The 23,864-nt window shown below is 46.1% G+C and overlaps 2 protein-coding genes across 2 annotated transcripts in view; both read left to right on the top strand.

The window, feature by feature from the left end:
* The window catches only part of LOC125534306 (endonuclease 3-like), a 46,771-nt gene that overhangs the window by 9,883 nt on the left and 13,024 nt on the right, over positions 1-23,864 (top strand). The window lies entirely within an intron of this gene.
* LOC147987086 (uncharacterized) lies at positions 21,554-22,521 on the top strand (the record flags this gene model as incomplete). Its single annotated transcript, XM_087545104.1, has 3 exons — positions 21,554-21,943; positions 22,028-22,237; positions 22,327-22,521. Coding segments are annotated over 3 exons (795 nt in total), but the record flags the coding sequence as incomplete, so codon positions are not given.

Below are 23,864 nucleotides of genomic sequence, written 5' to 3'. Positions count from 1 at the left end.
GAATAGATATATGTGGTTACCGAATGTTGTTAGGAGTCCCGTATGAGATCCCGGACGTCACGAGGAGTTCCGAAATGGTCCGGAGGTAAAGATTTATATATGGGAAGTCCTGTTTTGGTCACCGAAAAAGTTTCGAGGTTTATCGGTAACGTACCGGGACCACCGGGAGGGTCCCGGGGGTCCACCAAGTGGGGCCACAAGCCCCGGAGGGCTGCATGGGCAAAGTGTGGGAGGGGACCAGCCCCAGGTGGGCTGGTGCGCCCCCCCCCCCACAAGGGCCCAAGGCGCCTAAGGGGAGGGGGCAAACCCTAAGGGCAGATGGGCCTTAGGGCCCATACCTGGTGCGCCTCCCTCTCCCCTCCACCTGGCCGCCACCCAGATGGGATCTGGGGGCTGCCGCCACCCCTAGGGAGGGAACCCTAGGTGGGGGCGCAGCCCCTCCCCTCCCCCTATATATACTTGAGGTTTGGGCTGCCCAAGACACACGAGTTCCTCTCCTTCTTGGCGCAGCCCTACCCCTCTCCCTCCTCGTCTCTTGCGGTGCTTGGCGAAGCCCTGCTGGAGTACCACGCTCCTCCACCACCACCACGCCGTTGTGCTACTGCTGGATGGAGTCTTCCTCAACCTCTCCCTCACTCCTTGCTGGATCAAGGCATGGGAGACGTCACCGGGCTATACGTGTGTTGAACGCGGAGGTGCCATCCGTTCGGCACTAGGATCTCCAGTGATTTGGATCACGACGAGTACGACTCCTTCAACCCCGTTCACTTGAACGCTTCCGCTTAGCGATCTACAAGGGTATGTAGATGCACTCTCCTTCCCCTCGTTGCTAGATTACTCCATAGATTGATCTTGGTGATGCGTAGAAAATTTTGAATTTCTGCTACGTTCCCCAACAGTGGCATCATGAGCTAGGTCTATGCGTAGTTTCTATGCACGAGTAGAACACAAAGTAGTTGTGGGCGTTGATTTTGTTCAATATGCTTACCGTTACTAGTCCAATCTTGATTCGGCGGCATTGTGGGATGAAGCGGCCCGGACCGACCTTACACGTACTCTTACGTGAGACTAGTTCCACCGACTGACATGCACTAGTTGCATAAGGTGGCTAGCGGGTGTCTGTCTCTCCCACTTTAGTCGGATCAGATTCGATGAAAAGGGTCCTTATGAAGGGTAAATAGCAATTGGCATATCACGTTGTGGTTTTTGCGTAGGTAAGAAACATTCTTGCTAGAAACCCATAGCAGCCACGTAAAACATGCAAACAACAACTAGAGGACGTCTAACTTGTTTTTGCAGGGTATGCCATGTGATGTGATATGGCCAAAAGGATGTGATGAATGATATATGTGATGTATGAGATTGATCATGTTCTTGTAATAGGAATCACAACTTGCATGTCGATGAGTATGACAACCGGCAGGAGTCATAGGAGTTGTCTTAATTTATTTATGACCTGCGTGTCAACATAAACGTCATGTAATTACTTTACTTTATTGCTAACCGTTAGCTGTAGTAGTAGAAGTAATAGTTGGCGAGACAACTTCAAGAAGACACGATGATGGAGATCATGATGATGGAGATCATGATGATGGAGATCATGGTGTCATGCCAGTGACGATGATGATCATGGAGCCCCGAAGATGGAGATCAAAAGGAGCAAAGTGATGATGGCCATATCATGTCACTATTTGATTGCATGTGATGTTTATCATGTTTTTGCATCTTATTTGCTTAGAACGACGGTAGTAAATAAGATGATCCCTAATTAAAATTTCAAGAAAGTGTTCTCCCTAACTGTGCACCGTTGCGAAAGTTCGTCGTTTCGAAGCACCACGTGATGATCGGGTGTGATAGATTCTAACGTTCACATACAATGGGTGTAAGACAGATTTACACACATGAAACACTTAGGTTGACTTGACGAGCCTAGCATGTACAGACATGGCCTCGGAACACAAGAGACCGAAAGGTCGAGCATGAGTCATATGGTAGATACGATCAACATGAAGATGTTCACCGATGTTGACTAGTCCGTCTCACGTGATGATTGGACACGGCCTAGTTGACTCGGATCATGTAATCACTTAGATGACTAGAGGGATGTCTATCTGAGTGGGAGTTCATAAGATGAACTTAATTATCCTGAACATAGTCAAAAGATCTTTGCAAATTATGTCGTAAGCTCGCGCTTTAGTTCCACTGTTTAGATATGTTCCTAGAGAAAATTTAGTTGAAAGATAATAGTAGCAATTATGCGGACTAGGTCCGTAAACTGAGGATTGTCCTCATTGCTTCATAGAAGGCTTATGTCCTTAATGCACCGCTCAGTGTGCTGAACCTCGAACGTCGTCTGTGGATGTTGCGAACATCTGACATACACATTTTGATAACTACGTGATAGTTCAGTTAAACGGTTTAGAGTTGAGGCACCGAAGACATTTTTGAAACGTCGTGAAATATATGAGATGTTTCGAGGGCTGAAATTGGAATTTCAGGCTCGTGCCCACGTCAAGAGGTATAAGACCTCCGATGATTTTCTTAGCCTGCAAACTAAGGGAGAAAAGCTCAATTGTTGAGCTTGTGCTCAGATTGTCTGAGTACAACAATCATTTGAATCGAGTGGGAGTTGATCTTCCAGATGAGATAGTGATGTTTCTCCGAAGTCATTACCACCAAGCTGCTAGAGCTTCGTGATGAACTATAATATATCAGGGACATATATGATGATCCTTGAGATATTCGCGATGTTTGACACCACAAAAGTAGAAATCAAGAAGGAGCATCAATTGTTGATGGTTGGTGAAACCACTAGTTTCAAGAAGGGCAAGGGCAAGAAGGGATACTTCATGAAACGACATATCAGCTGCTGCTCTAGTGAAGAAACCCAAGGTTGAACCCAAACCTGAGACTAAGTGCTTCTGTAATAAGGGGAACAGCCACTGGAGCAGAATTACCCTAGATACTTGGTAGATGAGAAGGGTGGCAAGGTCGACAGAAGTATATTGGATATACATTGTGTTAATGTGTACTTTACTAGTACTCCTAGTAGCACCATGGTATTAGATACCGGTTCGGTTGCTAAATGTTAGTAAACTCGAAATAAAAGGCTGCGGAGTAAACAAAGACTAGCTAAAGGTGAGCTGGCGATATGTGTTGGAAGTTTTTCCCAAACTTGATGTGATCAAGCATCGCACGCTCCCTCTACCATCGAGATTGGTGTTTGCGTTGAGCATAGACATGATTGGATTATGTCTATCGCAATACGGTTATTCATTTAAGGAGAATAATGGTTACTCTGTTTATTTGAATAATACCTTCAATGGTCTTGCACCTAAAATGAATGGTTTATTGAATCTCGATCGTAGTGATACACATGTTCATGCCAAAAGATATAAGATAGTAATGATAGTACCACCTACTTGTGGCACTGCCACGTAAGTCATATCGGTATTAAACGCATGAAGAAGCTCCATGTTGATGGATCTTTGGGCTCACTCATTTTTGAAAAGTTTGAGACATGCGAACCTTGTCTATTGGTGTATATGCATGAAGAAACTCCATGCAAATGGACCGTTTGGACTCACTTGATTTTGAATCACTTGAGACATGCAAATCATACCACATGGGCAAGATGACTGAAAGCCTCGTTTTCAGTAAAATGGAACTAGAAAGAAACTTGTTGGAAGTAATACATTTTGATGTGTGCAGTCCAATGAGTGCTGAGGCGTGTAGTGGATATCGTTATGTTCTTACTTCACAGATGATTTGAGTAGATGTTGAGTACATTTACTTGATGAATCACGAGTCTGAATTATTGAAAGGTTCAAGTAATTTCAGGGTGAAGTTGAAAGATCGTCGTGACAAGAGGATAAAATATCTATGATATGATCATAGAGATGAATATCTGAATTACGAGTTTGGCACAGAATTAAGACATTGTGGAAATTGTTTCACAACCAATACAGCCTGGAACACCATAGTGTGATGGTGTGTCCGAACATCATAACTGCACCCTATTGGATATGATGCATACCATGATGTCTCTTATCGAATTACCACAATAGTTTATGGGTTAGGCATTAGAGACAACCACATTCACTTTAAATAGGGCACCACGTAATTCCAATGAGATGACACCGTATGAACTATGGTTTAGAGAAACCTAAGCTGTCATTTCTTAAAAGTTTGGGGCTGCGACGCTTATGTGAAAAAGTTTCAGGCTGATAAGCTCGAACCCAAAGCGGACAAATGCATCTTCATAGGACACCCAAAACAGTTGGGTATACCTCCTGTCTCAGATCCGAAAGCAATAAGGGATTGTTTCTAGAATCGGGTCCTTTCTCGAGGAAAAGTTTCTCTCGAAAGAATTGAGTGGGAGGATGGTGGAGACTTGATGAGGTTATTGAACCATCTCTTCAACTAGTGTGTGGCAGGGCACAGGGAGTTGTTCCTATGGCACCTACACCAATTGAAGTGGAAGCTTATGATAGTGATCATGAAACTTCAGATCAAGTCACTACCAAACCTCGTGGGATGACAAGGATGCGTACTACTTCAGAGTGGTACGTAATCCTGTCTTGGAAGTCATGTTGCTAGACAACAATGAACCTACGAGCTATGGAGAAGCGATGGTGGGCCTGGATTCCAAAATGGCTCGAGGCCATATAATCCGAGAGAGGATCCATATATGAAAACAAAGTGTAGACTTTGGAAGAACTACTTGATGGTCGTAAGGCTGTTAGGTACATATGGATTTCAAAAGGAAGACGGACAATGATGGTAAGTATCACCATTAAGAAAGCTCGACTTGTCGTTAAGATGTTTTCCGACAAGTTCAAGGAGTTGACTACGATGAGACTTTCTCACTCATAGCGATGCTAAGAGTCTGTTGGAATTATATTAGCGATTACTGCATTATTTATGAAATCTTGCAGATAGGATGTCAAAACATTGTTTCCTCGACGATTTTCTTGAGGAAAGGTTGTATGTGATACAACCGGAAGGTTTTTATCAATCCTGAAAGATGCTAATAAGTATGCAAAGCTCCAGCAATCCTTCTAAGGACTGGAGTAAGCATCTCAGAGTTGGAATGTATGCTTTGATGAGATGATCAAAGATTTTGGTGTATACAAAGTTTATGAGAAACTTGTATTTCCAAAGAAGTGAGTGGGAGCACTATAGAATTTTTGATGAATATATGTTGTTGACATATTGTTGATCAGAAATAACGTAGAATTTCTGGAAAGCATATAGGGTTATTTGGAAAGTGTTTTTCAATGGAAAGCCTGGATTAAGCTACTTGAACATTGAGCATCAAGATCTATAAGGATAGATCAAAACGCTTAATGGTACTTTCAAATGAGCACATACCTTGACATGATCTTGAAGGTGTTCAAGATGGATTAGTCAAAGAAGGAGTTCTTGCCTGAGTTGTAAGGTATGAAGTTAAGACTTAAAGCTCGACCACGGCAGAAGAAAGAGGAAGGACGAAGGTCGTCCCCTATGCTTTTGTCATAGGCTCTATACGATATGCCATGCTGAGTACCACACCTGATGTGTGCCTTGCCGCATATTTGGCAAGAGGGTACAAAGGTAATCTAGGAGTAGATCACCAGATAGCGGTCTAAATTATCCTTAGAGGAATAAGCATATGTTTCTCGATTATGGAGGTGGTAAAAGAGTTCGTCGTAAAGGGTTACGCCGATGCAAACTTTGACACTAATCCAGATTATTCTGAGTAGTAAACTGGATTCGTATATGTTGGGTTTCGTAGTAATTTCAAAAAAAATCCTACGCACACGCAAGATCATGGTGATGCATAGCAACGAGAGGGGAGAGTGTTGTCTACGTACCCACGCAGACCGACTGCGGAAGCGTTGACGCAACGTAGAGGAAGTAGTCGTACGTCTTCCCGATCCGACCGATCAAGCACCGAAATTACGGCACCTCCGAGTTCGAGCACACGTTCAGCTCGATGACGATCCCCGGACTCCGATCCAGCAAAGTGTCGGGGAAGAGTTCCGTCAGCACGACGGCGTGGTGACGATCTTGATGCACTACAGCAGCAGGGCTTCGCCTAAACTCCGCTACAGTATTATCGAGGAATATGGTGGCTGGGGGCACCGCACACGGCTAAGGAATAGATCACGTGGATCAACTTGTGTGTTCTAGGGTGCCTCTGCCTCAGTATATAAAGGACTAGAGGGGGGAGGCTGGCCGGCCAAGGTGTGGCGCGCCAGGAGAGTCCTACTCCCTCTGGGAGTAGGATTCCCCCCCCCCCCCAATCCTAGTTGGAATAGGACTCCTTGAGGGGGGAAAGAGAGAGAGGGGGCCGGCCACCTCTCCTAGTCCTAATAGGACTAGGGGAAGGGGGGAGGCGCACAGCCACCTTGGGCTGCCCCTTTCTCCTTTCCACTAAAGCCCACTAAGGCCCATATAGCTCCCGGGGGGTTCCGGTAACCTCCCGGTACTCCGGTAAAATCCCGATTTCACCCGAAACACTTCCGATATCCAAACATAGGCTTCCAATATATCAATCTTTATGTCTCGACCATTTCGAGACTCCTCGTCATGTCCGTGATCACATCCGGGACTCCGAACAACCTTCGGTACATCAAAATGCATAAACTCATAATATAACTGTCATCGTAACCTTAAGCGTGCGGACCCTACGGGTTCGAGAACAATGTAGACATGACCGAGACACGTCTCCGGTCAATAACCAATAGCGGGACCTGGATGCCCATATTGGCTCCTACATATTCTACGAAGATCTTTATCGGTCAGACCGCATAACAACATACGTTGTTCCCTTTGTCATCGGTATGTTACTTGCCCGAGATTCGATCGTCGATATTCCTATACCTAGTTCAATCTCGTTACCGGCAAGTCTCTTTACTCGTTCTGTAATACATCATCCCGCAACTAACTCATTAGTTGCAATGCTTGCAAGGCTTATGTGATGTGCATTACCGAGAGGGCCCAGAGATACCTCTCCGACAATCGGAGTGACAAAACCTAATCTCGAAATACGCCAACCCAGCATGTACCTTTGGAGACACCTGTAGTACTCCTTTATAATCACCCAGTTACGTTGTGACGTTTGGTAGTACCCAAAGTGTTCCTCCGGTAAACGGGAGTTGCATAATCTCATAGTTATAGGAACATGTATAAGTCATGAAGAAAGCAATAGCAACATACTAAACGATCGGGTGCTAAGCTAATGGAATGGGTCATGTCAATCAGATCATTCTCTTAATGATGTGACCCCGTTAATCAAATAACAACTCATTGTTCATGGTTAGGAAACATAACCATCTTTGATTAACGAGCTAGTCAAGTAGAGGCATACTAGTGACACTTTGTTTGTCTATGTATTCACACATGTATTATGTTTCCGGTTAATACAATTCTAGCATGAATAATAAACCTTTATCATGATTATAAGGAAATAAATAATAACTTTATTATTGCCTCTAGGGCATATTTCCTTCAGTATAGTAGAACAGTTATTTGGAATAGCTCCAAATAGAGCGTGGTAGCTGCATCTAGGAGATGACATAGAGATTTGCAAAGTACATACGGATCTGAATGTTGCAGACCCGTTGACTAAAACCTCTCTCACAAGCAACATGATCAAACCCAGAACTCATTGAGTGTTAATCACATAGTGATGTGAACTAGATTACTGACTCTAGTAAACTCTTGGGTGTTAGTCACATGGCGATGTGACATGTGAGTGTTAATCACATGGCGATGTGAACTAGATTATTGACTCTAGTGCAAGTGGGAGACTGTTGGAAATATGCCCTAGAGGCAATAATAAATTGGTTATTATTATATTTCCTTGTTCACGATAATCATTTATTATCCATGCTAGAATTGTATTGATAGGAAACTCAGATACATGTGTGGATACATAGACAACACCATGTCCCTAGTAAGCCTCTAGTCGACTAGCTCGTTAATCAATAGATGGTTACGGTTTCCTGACCATGGACATTGGATGTCGTTGATAACGGGATCACATCATTAGGAGAATGATGTGATGGACAAGACCCAATCCTAAGCATAGCACAAGATCGTGTAGTTCGCATGCTAAAGCTTTTCTAATGTCAAGTATCATTTCCTTAGACCATGAGATTGTGCAACTCCCGGATACCGTAGGAATACTTTGGGTGTGCCAAACGTCACAACGTAACTGGGTGGCTATAAAGGTACACTACAGGTATCTCCGAAAGTGTCTGTTGGGTTGGCACGAATCGAGACTGGGATTTGTCACTCCATGTGACGGAGAGGTATCTCTGGGCCCACTCGGTAGGACAACATCATAATGTGCACAATGTGACCAAGGAGTTGATCACGGGATGATGTGTTACGGAACGAGTAAAGAGACTTGCCGGTAACGAGATTGAACAAGGTATCGGGATACCGACGATCGAATCTCGGGCAAGTAATATACCAGTAGACAAAGGGAATTGAATACGGGATTGATTGAATCCTCGACATCGTGGTTCATCCGATGAGATCATCGTGGAACATGTGGGAGCCAACATGGGTATCCAGATCCCGCTGTTTGGTTATTAAACAGAGAACGTCTCGGTCATGTCTGCATGTCTCCCGAACCCGTAGGGTCTACACACTTAAGGTTCGATGACGCTAGGGTTATAGGGAATAGATATACGTGGTTACCGAATGTTGTTCGGAGTCCCGGATGAGATCCCGGACGTCACGAGGAGTTCCGGAATGGTCCGGAGGTAAAGATTTATATATGGGAAGTCCTGTTTTGGTCACCGGAAAAGTTTCGGGGTTTATCGGTAACGTACCGGGACCACCGGGAGGGTCCCGGGGGTCCACCAAGTGGGGCCACAAGCCCCGGAGGGCTGCATGGGCCAAGTGTGGGAGGGGACCAGCCCCAGGTGGGCTGGTGCGCCCCCCCCCCACAAGGGCCCAAGGCGCCTAAGGGGAGGAGGGGGGCAAACCCTAAGGGCAGATGGGCCTTAGGGCCCATACCTGGTGCGCCTCCCTCTTCCCTCCACCTGGCCGCCACCCAGATGGGATCTGGGGGCTGCCGCCACCCCTAGGGAGGGAACCCTAGGTGGGGGCGCAGCCCCTCCCCTCCCCCTATATATACTTGAGGTTTGGGCTGCCCAAGACACACGAGTTCCTCTCCTTCTTGGCGCAGCCCTACCCCTTTCCCTCCTCGTCTCTTGCGGTGCTTGGCGAAGCCCTGCTGGAGTACCACGCTCCTCCACCACCACCACGCCATTGTGCTGCTGCTGGATGGAGTCTTCCTCAACCTCTCCCTCACTCCTTGCTGGATCAAGGCATGGGAGACGTCACCGGGCTGTACGTGTGTTGAACGCGGAGGTGCCATCCGTTCGGCACTAGGATCTCCGGTGATTTGGATCACGATGAGTACGACTCCTTCAACCCCGTTCACTTGAACGCTTCCGCTTAGCGATCTACAAGGGTATGTAGATGCACTCTCCTTCCCCTCGTTGCTAGATTACTCCATAGATTGATCTTGGTGATGCATAGAAAATTTTGAATTTCTGCTACGTTCCCCAACAGGCAGGCGCAGGCATGCGTCTTCGGGGTGTGCCCCCCTCCCCCCTCACGGGCGTCGATGCTGCCGTGCCCCGGAGGGGGGGGGGACAGCCACGTCGGGCCGACGCAGAGGGAATCTTGGGGTGGGTTGTGTCGGGACTGTGTTGGGGGTGTAGCTATGGCTGGGCTATGACAACAAGGTGAAAAGGTCCACTGGTCAAATTACGTCTAGCGAAAGTCAAAGGGATAGACCGGACGGTCGTCTGTGTCGGGGTTAGACAGGACGGGGTACCTGGGGGTAGCAATGCTGCCAGGTGTTGCGGTGGCCCTCCTAAGGTTGTAGAAGCATGGTGGCAGGCGTAGGCACCCGGCACGCGGCTTGTATGAGGTCCCGGTGCGACGCTCCGGTGGCATTGCTACCCCCCTAGGGCCCCCGTCCCGCCTAACCCTGTATTGTTTGACCACGGGATCTACCCCTTTGACTTTGCACGGACGGGCTTTGACCAGTGGACGTATTCACCCGGTTGTGTTAGGTCATCCCATAGGAACACTTTGGAGCAACATCCGGGCCAGACCCACGGCAAGATCCCCTCCGTGTAGACCCGACGCGTCCGTTCCCCCCTCCAGGCGCCGTCCGTGAGGGGGGCACACCCCGGAGACGCGTTCTGCCTCTTCGGACATGCCACCACACCACCCCGCATGTATGAGGGCCCGGTGCGATGCTCCGGTGGCATTGCTACCCCTCCCCCCAGGGCCCCCGTCCCGCCTAACCCTATAGCGTTTGACCACGGGATCTACCCCTTTGACTTTGCACGGACGGGCTTTGACCAATGGACGTATTCACCTGGTTGTGTTAGGACAACCCATAGGAACACTTTGGAGCAACATCCGGACCAGACCCACAGCAAGATCCCCTCTGTGTAGACCTGACGCGTCCGTTTCCCTCCTCCAGGTGCCGGCGGCGGCACCGTCCGTGAGGGGGGCACACCTCGGAGAAGCGTGCCGCCTCTTCGGACATGCCACCACACCACCCCCGAGGGCTCACGTTGTATGGATTAGCCAACTATTTAAACAGGTCATGTTGCTTGTCTTTGGGCGAGGTGGGACTATTTTTTACCGTGTGCTGAGAGTCACACATATGCCATAAAAAAATAAAAAATGCAAAGTATCTATACCGACGGCTTAGCCGTCGGCATAGATTGCCACGTGGCACGTGGGACCAAGCCTATGCCGACGGCCATGCCGTCGGCATACCGCCCTCCTCCTCCACTCCCCAGCCCTCCTCCTCCACTCATTTCTCTCCTCGCACCCCGATCCAACTCCCACTCCTCGACACCCAACCGCCGCCGCCACCCTCTCCGCGCCGTCGACGCCACCCTAGCCGCTCCCCCCCCCCCCCCCCCGCCACCGGCTGATGTCTACTACACAACCTTCTTCTTGTAGACGTTGTTGGGCCTCCAAGTGCAGAGGTTTGTAGGACAGTAGCAAATTTTCATCAAGTGGATGATCTAAGGTTTACCAATCCGTAGGAGACATAGGATGAAGATGGTCTCTCTCAAGCAACCCTGCAACCAAATAACAAAGAGTCTCTTGTGTCCCCAACACACCCAATACAATGGTAAATTGTATAGGTGCACTAGTTCGGCGAAGAGATGGAGAAACAAGTGGTATATGGATAGTAGATAATGGTTTTTGTAATATGAAATAATAAAAACAGCAAGGTAGCAAGTGATAAAAGTGAGCGTAAACGGTATTGCAATGATGGTAAACAAGGCCTAGGGTTCATACTTTCGCTAGTGTAAGTTCCCTCAACAATACTAACATAATTGGATCACATAACTATCCCTCAACATGCAAAAAGAGTCACTCCAAAGTCACTAATAGCGGAGAACGAACAAAGAGATTATGGTAGGGTACGAAACCACCTCAAAGTTATTCTTTCCAATCAATCCGTTGTGCTATTCCTATAAGTGTCACAAACAGCCCTAGAGTTCGTACTAGAATAACACCTTAAGACACAAATCAACCAAAACCCTAATGTCACCTAGATACTCCAATGTCACCTCAAGTATCCGTGGGTATGATTATACGATATGCATCACACAATATCAGATTCATCTATTCAACCAACACATAGGACCTCAAAGAGTGCCCCAAAGTTTCTACCGGAGAATCACGACGAAAACGTGTGCCAACCCCTATGCATAGGTTCCCAATGTCACGAAACCCGCAAGTTGACCACCTTAACATACATCAAGTGGCACGTGGTATCCCATTGTCACCACAGATATCCACGGCAAGACATACATCAAGTGTTCTCAAGTCTTTAAAGACTCAATCCGATAAGATTACTTCAAAGCGGAAACTCGATTCATTACAAGAGAGAAGAGGGGGGGAAGAAACATCATAGGATCCAAATATTGTTGAAGAAGAAAGGTGGGATGCCAACTGGGGCATCCCCAAGCTTAGACGCTTGAGACTTCTTGAAATATTATATTGGGGTGCCTTGGGCATCCCCAAGCTTGAGATTTTGTGTCTCCTTAATTCCTCTCATATCACGGTCTCCCTAAATCTCAAAAGCTTCATCCACACAAAACTCAACAAGGACTCATGAGATAAGTTAGTATAAACCATTGCCAAAACCTTATCATACTCTACTGTAACGAATCCCTAAAATTATTATTAAACATTGCATACTAAATGCTTCTGCATATTTAATAGTCCTATCCTCAAATAGAATCATTAAAGAAGCAAACATATGCAAACAATGCAAGCATAACAGCAATCTGCCTAAACAGGACAGTCTGTAAAGAATGCTGCAACATCCATACTTCCATAGATCCAAAAATTATGAAAGAAAATTCCCACTTTAGTAAATTTATCAGATCTTAATATGCAAAAGGTTTCAACATTTTATCACATTCTGAAATTTCTAGGGAATTATTGCAACAGCGGTAAACTTTCTGTTTTCAAACAGCAACATGTGGACTTCTAAAATAGGCATAGTAAAGGCTATGAATGCCACTTTTATTGAAATAAAAGATGCAAAACATTGTTATAAATAACAGCAAGCAAATCCTAACAAAATAAATTGACGCTCCAAGCAAAACACATATCATGTGGCGAATAAAAATATAGCTCCAAGTAAAGTTTCCGATGAACAAAGACGAAAGAGGGGATGCCTTCCGGGGCATCCCCAAGCTTAGGCTCTTGGTTGTCCTTGAATATTACCTTGGGGTGCCTTGGGCATCCCCAAGCTTAGGCTCTTGCCACTCCTTATTCCATAGTCCATCAAATCCTTACCCAAAACTTGAAAACTTCACAACACAAAACATAACAGAAAACTCGTAAGCTCCATTAGTATAAGAAAATAAATCACCATCATAAGGTACTGTAATGAACTAATTTTAAATTCGTATTGGTGTAATATCTACTGTATTACAACTTCTCTATGGTTTATAAACTATTTTACTAGCCATATATTCATCAAAATAAGTAAACAACACATGAAAAACAGAATCTGTCAAAAACAGAACAGTCTGTAGTAATCTGAATCAAACGTATACTTATGGAACTCATAAAATTCTCAAATAAATTGCTGGACCTGAGGAATTTATATATTAATCATATGCAAAAAGAATTAACTAAATATCACTCTCCAAATAAAAATGGCAGCAATTTTCGTGAGCGCTAAAGTTTCTGTTTTTTTACAGCATGATCAACAAGACTTTCCCCAAGTCTTCCCAAAGGTTCTACTTGGCACAAACACTAATTAAAAGCATAAAACCACATACAAACAGAGGCTAGATGAATTATTTATTACTAAACAGGAACAATAAGCAAGGAACAAAAATAAAATTGGGTTGCCTCCCAACAAGCGCTATCGTTTAACGCCCCTAGCTAGGCATGATGATTTCAACGATGCTCACATAAAAGATAAGAATTGAAACATAAAGAGAGCATCATGAAGAATATTACTAGCACATTTAAGTCTAACATACTTCCTATGCATAGGGATTTTGTGAGCAAACAACTTGTGGGAATAATAATCAACTAGCATAGGAGAGCAAAACATGCATAATTTCAAGATTTTAAGCACATAGAGAGGAAACTTGATATTATTGCAATTCCTACAAGCATATATTCCTCCCTCATAATAATTTTCAGTAGCATCATGAATGAATTCAACAATATAACCAGCACCTAAAGCATTCTTTTCATGATCTACAAGCATAGAAAATTTACTACTCTCCACATAAGCAAAATTCTTCTCATGAATAATAGTGGGAGCAAACTCAACAAAATAACTATCATGTGATTGAAAATTAAGATCAAGATGACAAGTTTCATGGTTATCATTATTCTTTAAAGCATAAGTTTCATCACAATAATCATCATAGATAGGAGGCATGCTTTCATCATAATAAATTTGCTCATCAAAACTTGGGGGACAAAAAATATCATCTTCATCAAACATAGCTTCCCCAAGCTTGTGGCTTTGCATATCATTAGCATCATGGATATTCAAGGAATTCATACTAACAACATTGCAATCATGCTCATCATTCAAATATTTAGTGCCAAACATTTTATAGATTTCTTCTTCTAGCACTTGAGCACAATTTTCCTTTCCATCATACTTACGAAAGATATTAAAAAGGTGAAGCGTATGAGACAAACTTAATTCCATTCTCTTTTTTTGTAATTTTATTTTATAAACTAAACTAGTGATAAAACAAGAAACTAAAAGACTCGATTGCAAGATCTAAAGATATACCTTCAAGCGCTAACCTCCCCGGCAACGGTGCCAGAAAAGAGCTTGATGTCTACTACACAACCTTCTTCTTGTAGACGTTGTTGGGCCTCCAAGTGCAGAGGTTTGTAGGACAGTAGCAAATTTCCCTCAAGTGGATGACCTAAGGTTTATCAATCCGTAGGAGGCGTAGGATGAATATGGTCTCTCTCAAGCAACCCTGCAACCAAATAACAAAGAGTCTCTTGTGTCCCCAACACACCCAATACAATGGTAAATTGTATAGGTGCACTAGTTCGGCGAAGAGATGGAGAAACAAGTGGTATATGGATAGTAGATAATGGTTTTTGTAATATGAAATAATAAAAACAGCAAGGTAGCAAGTGATAAAAGTGAGCGTAAACGGTATTGCAATGATGGTAAACAAGGCCTAGGGTTCATACTTTCGCTAGTGTAAGTTCCCTCAACAATACTAACATAATTGGATCACATAACTATCCCTCAACATGCAACAAAGAGTCACTCCAAAGTCACTAATAGCGGAAAACGAATGAAGAGATTATGGTAGGGCACGAAACCACCTCAAAGTTATTCTTTCCAATCAATCCGTTGGGCTATTCCTATAAGTGTCACAAATAGCCCTAGAGTTCGTACTAGAATAACACCTTAAGACACAAATCAACCAAAACCCTAATGTCACCTAGATACTCCAATGTCACCTCAAGTATCCGTGGGTATGATTATACGATATGCATCACACAATCTCAGATTCATCTATTCAACCAACACATAGGACCTCAAAGAGTGCCCCAAAGTTTCTACCGGAGAATCATGACGAAAACGTGTGCCAACCCCTATGCATAGGTTCCCAATGTCACGAAACCCGCAAGTTGATCACCTTAACATACATCAAGTGGCACGTGGTATCCCATTGTCACCACAGATATCCACGGCAAGACATACATCAAGTGTTCTCAAGTCTTTAAAGACTCAATCCGATAAGATTACTTCAAAGCGGAAACTCAATTCATTACAAGAGAGAAGAGGGGGGAAGAAACATCATAGGATCCAAATATAATAGCAAAGCTCGCGATACATCAAGATCGTATCATCTCAAGAACACGAGAGAGAGAGAGAGAGATAGATCAAACACATAGCTACTGGTACATACCCTCAGCCCCGAGGGGGAACTACTCCCTCATCATCATGGAGAGCACCGGGATGATGAAGATGGCCACCGGAGAAGGATTCCCCCTCCAGCAGGGTGCCGGAACGGGTCTAGATTGGTTTTTGGTGGCTACGGAGGCTTCTGGCGGCGGAACTCCTGATCTAATGTGCGTTCTGGAAGTTTTAGGTCACGTAGGTATATATGGGTGCAGGAGGTACGTCAGGGGAGCCACGAGGGTCCCACGAGACAGGGGGGCGCGCCCTAGGGGGGTGGGCGCGCCCCCCACCCTCGTGGGCAGCTCCCGTATCTTCTGACGTGGGGTCCAAGTCCATCAGGTGTGTTTCCTTCCAAAAATAACTTCTCCAGTTGATTTCGTTCCGTTTCGACTCCGTCTGATATTCCTTTTCTTCAAAACACTGAAATAGGCATAAAACAGCAAATCTGGGCTGGGCATCCGGTTAATAGGTTAGTCCCAAAAATAATATAAAAGTGGATAATAAAGCCCAATATTGCCCAAAACAGTAGATAATATAGCATGGAGCAATCAAAAATTATAGATACGTTGGAGACGTATCACCGGCTGCCGCCATCTCCACCCACCCGCGCGCCGCGCCGCCGTCATCTTCGCCCCACCCGCCCCGTCTCCGCCCACCCACCCACCACCGCCGTTGTCTCCACCCACCCGCGCCACGCTGCCATCGTCCCCTCCCCCCCCCCCGCCGCTGGAGTACCCGGCCTGATCTCCGGCCGCTGCTCCGCCCCCTTCGTCGACGCCCTCCCTAAGGGGGGCCCTGCCCCGACGCCCCCTTCTCCTGGCCCGGCTCCGACCAGCCTCCTCTGCCACCGCGCCGACCATCGTCTGACAGGCCCCGCCCTTGCCTCGTCCCGTCCCCCTCCGACGTCGCCACCTCCCCCGCCCCTGCTGTCCTCCAGCAGCTTTGGTGCTGCTTCCCCTCGGTGAGCTCCCCCGCCCCCCGGTCACTCGCTGGAGTTGTAGCTCATGCCGCCGTTGTGTTAGCTAGATAGACAAAATTAGTGTAGTTCAATTATTTTGTATGTTTAGTGCAATTTTAGTAGATAGATAGAGAAATGTTAAAATTTGGATAGTTGAATGAAATGGATAGATAAGTAGATAAATTTCTAGGTACATCAATGTATAGATAGGTAGGTACATTTTAGTTTTGACCAAAAAATTAATCAATGCGGTAAAAATTTAATTTGAAGTATCATGATCATCTAAGTTTTTTTACTTTATGTTTTGAATAATGTAGAATATATGCATTCTATCCTACAATTTGAGATATTGTTGAAATGCTACATGAGATGCGAAGTTCCAAAAAAATTACTCGGTGGAATTTATAGGGTTTGTGGCGTCGCATCTCTCGATATGATATGTAGATAGATGTTTTGTGAAGTAGATAGATAGACAGATGTTAAAATTCAGATCATGGTTAGTGGTTAGTTCATCATGATGATATTGCAAAAAAAAATGAAGACAAAATTTTGATTGACTGAGATGTGATGATCTAAGTTGTTCTTTCGGTGGATTTTGCAGGCTTTGTGCTGTCGCATTTCATCGGAGTGACCATTGTACGACGCGTTGGTCCCCCTGAGCATCCCTCTGCTGTTCGACTACTTCCTCTACAGCCGAGGGTGAGCTACAAGTCCATCTCCTCCATTTTTTCATGTCACTAGATTTCATTTTCAAGTCAAGTGGCGTAACTTAGGCGTCTCCCGTCTGAAAGGGTTGCATCGATAAATATGCATTCAATTGCATATTTATCACCGCAGCTCTTTTAGATTGTCCAGCGTTTTCCACAGACAGCCCGAGGATGTGTAGATTGGGTATGTTCTCCATGTTCTACCCCGTTCCGAGACAGGATTTCGGCGGCGCCTCCCCATTGTTCTCTGGAGCACATTCTCTCGGCTATTTGCCGAGACGTGTATCTGGAGAACATCGGGGAGGTGTTGCCAAAATTTTGTCTCAGAACAGGGTAGGATGGAGAACGTACTCAATCTACACATCCTCGGGTGGGATTAGGACCCATCTTTACCTATTAGAGATGTAGGTGGATTCAACGAGGTAGAAACTGAAAATTTGATGTGATTAATTTAAGTGAGTCCTTAATTATGTTGGCTTGCATAAAAGCAGAGGATGGCAGATAATCAGTGGATGTACAGTGGTTTTATCCGTCGGAATCGAGTAACATCAGAGTGGATCGCGAAAACTGATGTGTATTTGAAGGAGACATTCCGTCGTCCAATGAGAACTATCCCACCATGCCCCTGTGCGAGATGTGCCAGACGTCACCGTAGAAATCAGACGGACATGAGTGAGCACCTTCGCACGCACGGATATATGCCAAACATTGACATGGCACCGATAAACATAGCCGACCAGGACCGTGGTAGAGAGGAGGTGATGCGACAACGCATCGATGGATATGAGGACGACGGGGTCAGGGACATGCTAGATGATGTCATTGTTGCAGAAACGGCAAATGCGACACCTTCAGAGAATGAACCGGAGGAGCCAGAGGCAACCGCAAAGGCCTTCTTGGAGGTCTTGGCCTCGTCGAAGAAACCTCTTTATGCGGGTGCGAAAATATCTCAACTAGATGCCATCTCGCAACTGATTGCAGTCAAGGCTGAGTATGGCTGTAGCCAGAAATGCTTCGAAGCATTCCTGGGAGTATGGGCTAACAGCCTCCCTAAGGGTCATGAACTGCCGAAAAGCATGTACGATACAAAGAAAATCATGAAGGCACTCTCTATGGATTATGAGAAAATAGATGTTTGCCTGAAGAATTGCCTTTTGTTTAGGCACGAGTATGCGGATGACAAGTACTGTAGGAAGTGCGGTTCGTCTCGGTACATTGAGGTGCTCGGTGAGGATGGTGAGAAAAAGCAGCTAACCATCCCCGTTAAGGTTCTTTGGTATCTTGATTTTGTAAAAAGACTGCAGCGCCTTTTCATCACGAAGGAGTCTGCCAAAATGATGAAGTGGCACAAGGAAGGTATAAGGTACAATCCAAAAAAATCGTACATCCATCGGGAGGGGAAGCATGGAAGTCGTTCGATGAAGAATACCCCGAGGAAGCAGCCGAGGCTGGGAATGTCAGAATAGCCATATCAGGTGATGGGTTGAATCCATATGGTATGTCGTCCAATCCATACAGCTGCTGGCCTGTGTTTGTAATTCCGCTCAATCTTCCTCCCGGTGCCCTAATGCAACGGAAGACCATGTTCTTGTCGCTCATCATTCCGGGGCCTGAATACCCGGGGAAGCAATTGGGTGTGTTTCTGCAGCCGCTGGTGGATGCTTTGCACCATTCTTGGTACTTTCCGAGGTTGACATACTTTCCTTTATGTCTTCCACATCATCATGTTCCATGTTCACTTAGTCCCGGTCTAACACCGCTTTTCTTTTTTTTAGTGATTTCGTTCAAGAGGAATGGACGGGAGTGAATCCTCCTACTGAGGCGGAGGCACTTACTCTTCTCCGTCATGGAAACCCTGGACGTAAAAATTTTGTTGCTTGGTTCATGGAGAAAGTAATTTTCCACACTCCCCTATTAAATACCTAGTTCAACATTTATTAGTTAACCAAACTAATGCACGCAACAATTTCCATTATACTTGTAGGGAAAAGATCCGAACATATCTATGGATGATGAATTGAGATGGGTTTCCATGGGTTTTGACCCTGCCGTCATGACATGTAAAAAGTATGATGTGAATGGGTATCGCTTCCATACAGAGGAGCACCAAAACAGCCGGCCCGATCCCAAAACTATAAATACCGGAGTGTACACCCCCGGTCAAAATTCAGTAGACTACTACGGAAGGGTACAAAATATATACGAGGTTAAATTCCGCCAGGGACGTGAGACCCTAAGTCTGCCTGTGTTCAAATGCCGACGGTTCGATCCGTGGGAGGGGGTAAAACATACGCCTTCCATTGGTTTGGTCGAAGTTAAACCATCAACCGTCTATGCCGGAGCCGATCTCTTCATTACGGCTACCCAAGCTACACAAGTATATTATCTGCCTTACCCATGCCAGAAAGTGTATCTAAAGGGTTGGGAAGTTGTGTTCAAGGTGTCGCCACATGGTAAGCTACCAGACCCGAATGAAGACGATTACTACAACATTAACCCCATGACATACGAGGGAGTGTTCTATCAAGAGCAAACTGACGATGATGATGATGATGTGGTTAGAAACGATGATGCTAGACCATTGGGTGATGATGATGTGGATCCAAACATCGACGATGCACAGAATGATGGTGAGACCATTGTCAATGAAAATGACATACTTATGCTAGAAAAGTTAAATGAAGACACTGACGACGAGGAAGAGCCTCCACCTCCGTCGGACAACGAAGATGATATGATTGATAGTGATGATGAGACGGACCGAGAAAGAGGTTACAACAGTCATGATTCATATGGGTTCTAGCAGATGTACGTTTCAAGTCTTTTTTTCTATAGTTTAGAAATATGCCTTTTTATGCATTTTTATTAATGTGTTTATTATCATGCCTTTTCCTTCATTTCATTAATTTACTAATTTCTTATTCTCTTTTCAATGCAGGTTTGTGGAACATGGGCAAGGGGAAGGCCGACGGCGTGGGTTTCCTACGCAAGGTCGTCGGCCTGCCTAGTCGGAGTGGTCGAGCACGTAATCCTCCCCCTCGGCTACTTGACGATGACTCCTCAAAGGGAGGTCGAGGGAGAGGTGCCCCTAGAGGAGGAGGGGGCGGGGGAGAGCCTCTAGAGGGCGAGGTGGTGGGGGGAGAGCCACTACAGGGGGTCGTGGCCAGAAAGAGCGCACCCTCACCGACTTAGGGGTGTTGTCTTCGAGGCCCTCCTCTAGTGAGGTACCCTCCTCTAGTGAGGTACACTCTGGGGAGGAGGAGGACAACGACGAGGAGGAGGAGGTGGTGGTGGAGGAGGAGGCAGGCGAGGAGGAGGAGGAGGAGGAGGAGGAGGTTGGGGAGGGGGAGGCAGGCGAGGAGGAGGGTGGTGGCGGGGATGATGGTGGTGACGGGAAGGGGGTTGACAACAAGGGGTGGCTGTGTGGTAACGCAAAGCTACCAAAGCAGGTTCCTGCTACTGGGGAGCAGAAGTGGCTCATTGAACCCACGGGAAAAGAGTAAGTGCCACTTTGTAATAATTTCATTATTTTGCTTGTCACATGCTTATTCCGGTTGTTATTTATTTTGCTTGTCACATGCTAATAGTTCATTCTTTTGCAACAACTGGATATATTCTAAAGGGGTCCGTATTCCCAACGGCCTCATCACCGTCTTGTTGAAGTTATACTGGCCGGGGTTGTACTGTCCGGATCCAGTTAGGCAGCCGAACCGTCGGGTTTTGGCCACGAGCTGGGACCACTGGGAAGCGGCCCTCCACGCGGAACATGAGACCCATGCCAAGGCCGTGATCACTACTTTCTGGGTGAGTTCTCTTCAGAAGCACAAGTCCATTCTAGTTTCATGAATGATTTAACTCATGGCTTCTTCCATTCTTGTTTCATGCATGATTGTAGAAATTCTATCGAGTTCTTCCGGAGCACAGGGCCAGAGCGGACCAGATCATGCTGCGCCAATGCAAGAAGAAGGCCCGCCAGATGCAGTACGAGGTGCGCTATGTGGCCATCTCGACATACTATCACGACGCTCTTGGTGTGAAGATGACCAAGGAAGAAGCGTGAAGGATGGGCATTACCTTGGAGAGGCATGAGTACTTGGCGGTAAGTATAAAAGATTTTTCATTATGCTTTCACTACCTTGTGGTACATTTCACCGTTTCGTATTGACATGCCATTATGCTTTCATTATGTAGGTGTGTCCAAATTGGTGTTATGGAAAAGACGAGTCCTGGGCGGCATTGGTGGATCTTTGGTGTGATGAGGCTGGAGCCTGGGCGGCTATGAGAATGAAAAATAAGGCTAACCGAGGGAAGGAGGGAGTACATGCTCAGGGAAACTGAAACCACTATCTCCACAAGGCAGTTAATGTATGACTAACCCCATTAAACATTCTTCTTCTCCTATTTACCATCACTTTCTTATGTATGACTAACCTCTGTTTGGTGGTGCAGGAGGAGAAACTGAAGCGGCCACTCTCACACATGCAGGCGTGGGAGATCGCCCATACGCGGAAGGACCCCAAGCCTGGCGAGCCCAAGTACTACGACAAGAAGACCGCGGGGAGGAAGAAGGCCTACTCCGAAGCGTATCTGAAGTTACATCCTGACACACCTGACCCCATTGCGGCGGATCTGGACGAGAGGGCGTTGGTGAGCATGGGGCCCAAGGAGCACGGCCGGGAGGCGGTTCTCGATGTTGTGATCACTCCTACTATCTCCTACACACAGCTCCGTCGGATCGACCCGACCCTGAGCCAGCGCACGAGCCAGCCAGTGACCAGTGCACAGTCCCTCTTTCAGGAGCAACAATCTGTAAGTATTTTCCCTCCTATCTTCATTGCTCACTTTATTTTCCGCATTTAGTAGTTTTATGAGTTCCATCATGTCATACCGTAGGCCTACCTGGAGTACACACGCCAGGAGACCATGGCGTGGCATCAGAGGCTTTATGAACACCAAGTGCAGAGGGATCGCCAGATACAGCATGCTTTTCAGGAAATGGCGGCCGACAGGTGTCCTCAGTTGCAGCCAGCACAATGCCCTCCAGCACAACCAGTGCTGCTGACCTTTGAGGAGTTTGTGGCACAGAACGCTGGCCCCTTGCCGGTTAGTTCATCCCCAATCTATTCACCCAAAGCATGTCATGCCTTTCAACACAGTCATATATCCCGTTAATATGTCTTTTCAACATCCAGGGAACAGGTGGATCTACGGTTGGCGGTGATCTTCGCAGCACTCCCGAGACACGGAGCCTGACCACTCCGATCCACGGAGGCGGAGGCGGAGGTGGAGGCGGTCTTGGCGGTAGCGCTACTGCTAGCAGTGACGACCTGGGCTTCGGCGGTCTTGGCGATGACGACCTCTGCGGTGCTCGACGTCCTGGCGCTTAAGCCTTGTGTGTGGTGATGATTCTTGAGATGACTTGTGTGTGGTGATGTTCATTTAGATGACTTGTGTGCTTCTCTATATGCTTATGCTTATGTGTGTGCTGATTGTGATGATGCTTATGCATATATTGTTGTGATGGTGCCGGATGATATCCCGTTGTGTTCTATATGTCTATTCCATGAGTTTATATATATATCTGCTGATATGTGCTGTTATTTGAATTGAATTGATTTGAAAACAAACAGGAAAAAGAAAAAATCAAATGCAAACTATGCCGACGGCCCTATGCCGCCAGCCCTATGCCGACGGCCAGGCCATCGGCATAGATGCCACGTGTCAACTACTGGGAGCACCGGATGAAGGAATATGCCGACGGCTAGGCCGTCGGCATAGTTCGAAACTAAGCCGATGACTAGGCCGTCGGCATAGCCCTGGTCCACGAGCAGCGTCTGGTCGCCATGTGGCACACCTATGCCGACGGCCTAGTCGCCGGCTTAGTTTTTAACTAAGCCGACGGCTAGGCCGTCGGCATAGGTGTGCCACGTGGCGACCAGTCGTTGGGCAAACTTGACGGCGGCCGTCGTTAGGCGTGAATGTTGCCGATGGCCTGGGCCGTCGGCATAGATGTACGGCCCCCGTCAGGAAAGCATCTATGCCGACGGCTTTTCTATGCCGACGGCCTCCCTGGCCATGCCGACGTATATGTTGCCGACGGTCCTATGCCGACGGGGGCCGTCGGCATAGGTCTGTCCCGACGGTACTCAGGGATATGCCGACGGCCCTGGCCGTCGGCATAGGGGGCGATTCCGGTAGTGCGGCCTGTTACAGTGATGAGAGGAAACAAAGATCTGAGCACTGATAGAAAGACAACGACACAAGACATGTAGATTCATGGAATTTTATTTGTGGCATATATAATTTATTGATTAGAAGCTTGCATATCGACTAAATTAATTATGGCCAGGCTATTTCGTAGAATAATTATCAGATATCACAAAATTTTAAATGTCTGAAATTAAATAGTTCTTACTTACCTCATGGCATCAATGGAATTCTTTAGCGTTAGTTAGGATTAGGCTTGTTCGCTTCACTAGATTGCACAATAGCTTCATTTTCTGATGGCTGAGAACATGAACCAACTGGTTTGAAAAAATAACGAATTGATTCATATTTCTACATCTTCACGTCTACACAAACACAAATAAATAACTGAGAATGTTATAGTGTTCATTAATGCCTATAGTTTGTGTATGATTATACTTCTATATATAGTTTTTAAAGGCACAAACTAATCTGATGAGAAAACAAATTACTTTTTTTCCTTTGCGTTGTTGCCACTCAATCG

The sequence above is a fragment of the Triticum urartu genome, chromosome 2A (genome assembly GCF_056163025.1).
Source record: "Triticum urartu cultivar PI428250 chromosome 2A, HENAU_Tu73, whole genome shotgun sequence".
NCBI classification, from domain to species: Eukaryota; Viridiplantae; Streptophyta; class Magnoliopsida; order Poales; family Poaceae; genus Triticum; species Triticum urartu.
Note: the sequence above shows the minus strand (reverse complement) of the source record. Positions and strands in the feature narration are given on the sequence as shown.